Source organism: Cynara cardunculus, unplaced genomic scaffold (genome assembly GCF_001531365.2).
Source record: "Cynara cardunculus var. scolymus isolate 2C unplaced genomic scaffold, CcrdV1 Un_Scaffold_3603, whole genome shotgun sequence".
NCBI lineage: Eukaryota > Viridiplantae > Streptophyta > Magnoliopsida > Asterales > Asteraceae > Cynara > Cynara cardunculus.
This window is the reverse complement of record NW_020201539.1, coordinates 46,981-50,294: the sequence shown is the minus strand read 5'-3', so window position 1 is coordinate 50,294 and position 3,314 is coordinate 46,981. Positions and strand designations below refer to the sequence as shown.

The window sequence follows — 3,314 nt, the reverse complement described above, 5'->3', positions numbered from 1 at the left end:
TGCGCGGGTACACAACTAGTTAAGTATTAAAAATACGTATTTTTAAGTTTTATATTTGTGATTTTTTTTATATACACTTTATATCTTTATAAATAAAAACGTTTTTTGTAAACATATTTATATATTAGACTCATTTCGAAAGTATTAATGAGACGATTATAATGGTGTAACTTGTTAAAATAAAAATGTATTTTTTAAATATGTTATAATTGATATACAATTATGTGTGCTAATTTAATAAGGATGTAAAATGAAAATTTAAAAAAAAATGTAAAGTAAAATAATTATTTAATTATAAAGGTATAAAATATAAATTTAAAATTAAAATTTTAAAAAATTCGATGAATGCGAGGATGTGAGTGAGGAAAAGATGTGAGGAGGAGGGGGTGAGAAATGACGTAAGGGGTGGGGAAATTGGGAGTGAGGAGTTGTGTTGCAGAGGTGGTGTGGCCTATTATCCAAAACGACCAGAGACCAAGCAAAACATCCAACACCAACCTTGCTACTAGGCAAGTTTCCTTCTCAATACACCTCCATCTCCATGACAATGGCTTTATCTCAATCCTTTGTAGCCATACACTCCATAGCTATTCAGAACCCAGGTAATTATGTCCCTCCCACTGCGAATTTTCATAACCACGAGCAAAAATCTCTGCCTTGTCGCTGTTTAATCTCAATGGGTTTTCATTGATAGGCATTTATATAGCCAATCACAGCAATCGCAAGCTTCGTAGAACAATCATGTTTGACTCTCTGAAACCTAAGGTCTACTCTTTCATTGCCTTGAATTGTAATTTTTCTTATTAAATTATCTCAGTCTTACTTTCCCGATTAGGGTTTTTGGGTATCAAAAGTATGATATAAATATATATATATATATATATATATATTGTATTTTGTTAGTTGCATACTCCCTCCATTTCCCCCCAAAACAATTGGACTTTGAATATCATATGACTGAGTTTCCAGCTTCAATTTTTGTTCTTCGATTTTGATTTTCTTAATAAGAAGTTGGTAAATGCGTCAACTGTATTACCACCCTTATACATGGTAAAATGTTGTGAAGAATTCCATATCAATTTTGCAGTTAAGTTTGACATGAAATTTTTTTTATTGATTCAAAGGGGCTACCTGTGCCTATGCTTGTTGTCCTTTTACAATAAATTTTCATGGTGATTTTGGCCTCATGATTTTGTATGGTTTGCTCTAAAGAAAAGTTGTACCTTTCTATGCTTGATTTGGGGAATCATTGTGTTGGCACTTTCTACAACTTGTATTTACTCAATGCAAAAGAATGGTTAAAGTTGGCACCTTTGTCTTGGCCCTTGTCAACCATAAGGGAGATTGTTTTTTGAGTTTATTGGAAAACCTATGCCATAAGCTATCTTTTTGAAAAACTTGTTCAGATAGCTTTTCAATAGACTCCGGGTTGTTTTTTATTAACTTTTTCCAATTGTGCCCCTTATGTTAGAATTGTGTAAATTTTCAACATGTCTTTTTTGATCATTTTACATTGACATCTAGCTTATGCTTATCAATTAATTTTTACCAAACTTAACGAATACATCTGCTAACAGCCGGTTAATTAGCCAACAACTAGCTTTTCAGCTAACAATTAGTTTTTTATCTAGTTTGTGAAACATAGCTTTAGGGTCGGGATAAATGCTAAATAAACCCCTCTATTGGTAACTATGCAGGCTACAGGAGACAAGGAAACAAAACCTAAGACAAAGAGTGTCATATGTACCGATTGTGATGGCAATGGTAAGTTTGTCTTATTCCCCTTCAATTTTATTTCAAAGAGAAACCCGTTTATCTTTACAAAATCTCGACAAATTTGATTGTTTAAATCAAATATTTGAGCATTAGGTTCTTGAGAATTATATATAACACCCTAAAAAGGAAGGAAAATTTAAACCGAAAATATTTAACGTGAACCAGAATCTAGAATTTAAAATTCACCCAACAAAAGGTAATAGTATAGCGATTACAAATCAACTACTGAGAAGATAAATAACAACCTACTAATCTAGATTATTCTATATCTAGATTAAAGACGGGTGTTTTTATCAATTTCCAAAAAATATCGTAACATCAAAAATGCAACGCTCAAAAGTGACAAAGGCTATAACTACAAAAGAGCCTTTCACGAACCAACGCTCCTCTCAACCCTTTTGAGCCCCGCCGCTAAAGGAACCTGATATACAAGCCATATCAAGATGAAGTGTTAGGCTTACGCCTAGTGAGTCCAAACAGTGAAATGAACGTATTAAAAGCCTATATATATATATATATATATACTCGCTATGTAGCTTTATACAACAAGAGAAAAGAAGTAAACCAATCTAACTGACATGCGGTGGAGCCACAACATCCGGAGATGACGGGCGAGACCCGATTTACCGTTGATTATGATGGAACACGAAGTAGGTCATAATCTCATCGTAATAGAGCATCAGTTACAGGTTTAATACCATTGACATCAACCTGACCAGTCATGAAGTGGGCCGTGATCTTAAGCCCTTTATCTCGGAAATTACATAATAATCACAATGCCTATTTCCGAGTGGAAATGAGAATGATGATTTGGTAATTACATAATAATCGCAATGYCTATTTCCAACTTACACCATCATTCTCACGCATAAAAACAATAAAACGACATTCATGTCTATCAATCCCTTACATTCTAGTGACAAGCTCACTYTCGTCGTCTTAAGCATATACACAATTATTCATCACTAAGATTTGCAAGAATCCTTAATCAATTGGAGCATTCTCATTTGCCAATAAAACTTCGATTGTAGAACATAAAAGTGTTAGTGTCTTAAGGTCAACACTACTTTGATAGGTGTGTTTTACCGCGGTTCGAATCTGTGTTCTCAACTCGTCTTTTCATTATAGACGGTGTTCCTAAATTCACTCTTTTATCCTAAAGGAAATTCCCATTTCCAACCAAGCAAGTGATTATTGTAGAACTAACGTAAGAAGTAAGTATAACACATCGCCTCATTTGATATAAGATTTCATAAATAGAAATAAGGTGAACTCACCTCGTAGGATTTAGGGAAAATCCTAAAATCTTGAAGCTAGGTGGAAGGTGGAGAAGGAAAAGATGTCGCGCACGGAAGCTACTGTTGCTGCTGTTTGGTTCGGTGTAGGGTACGGCACAGCAGCGCGTTGCAGCTGCTGTTTTGTTCAGTGTAGGGTACGGCACAGCAGCGCGTTGCAGCTGCTGTTTGGTTCAGTCCGAGGTGCAGCCTAGCCTCGACACAGCTGCTGTTGGTGCGGTCCAAGATGCAGCGCAGCAGCTC

General features: G+C 35.1%; 1 protein-coding gene across 1 annotated transcript in view; it reads left to right on the top strand.

Moving 5' to 3' along the window:
* The first annotated feature begins 387 nt into the window (after positions 1 to 387).
* LOC112503703 overlaps positions 388 to 3,314 on the top strand; it is a 6,312-nt gene continuing 3,385 nt past the window's right edge. The window contains exons 1-3 of the mRNA XM_025107689.1: positions 388 to 602; positions 695 to 765; positions 1,698 to 1,764. Coding sequence (XP_024963457.1) covers positions 542 to 602; positions 695 to 765; positions 1,698 to 1,764 — 199 coding nt within the window. The 5' untranslated portion in view covers positions 388 to 541. The remainder of the gene's footprint in view (positions 603 to 694; positions 766 to 1,697; positions 1,765 to 3,314) is intronic.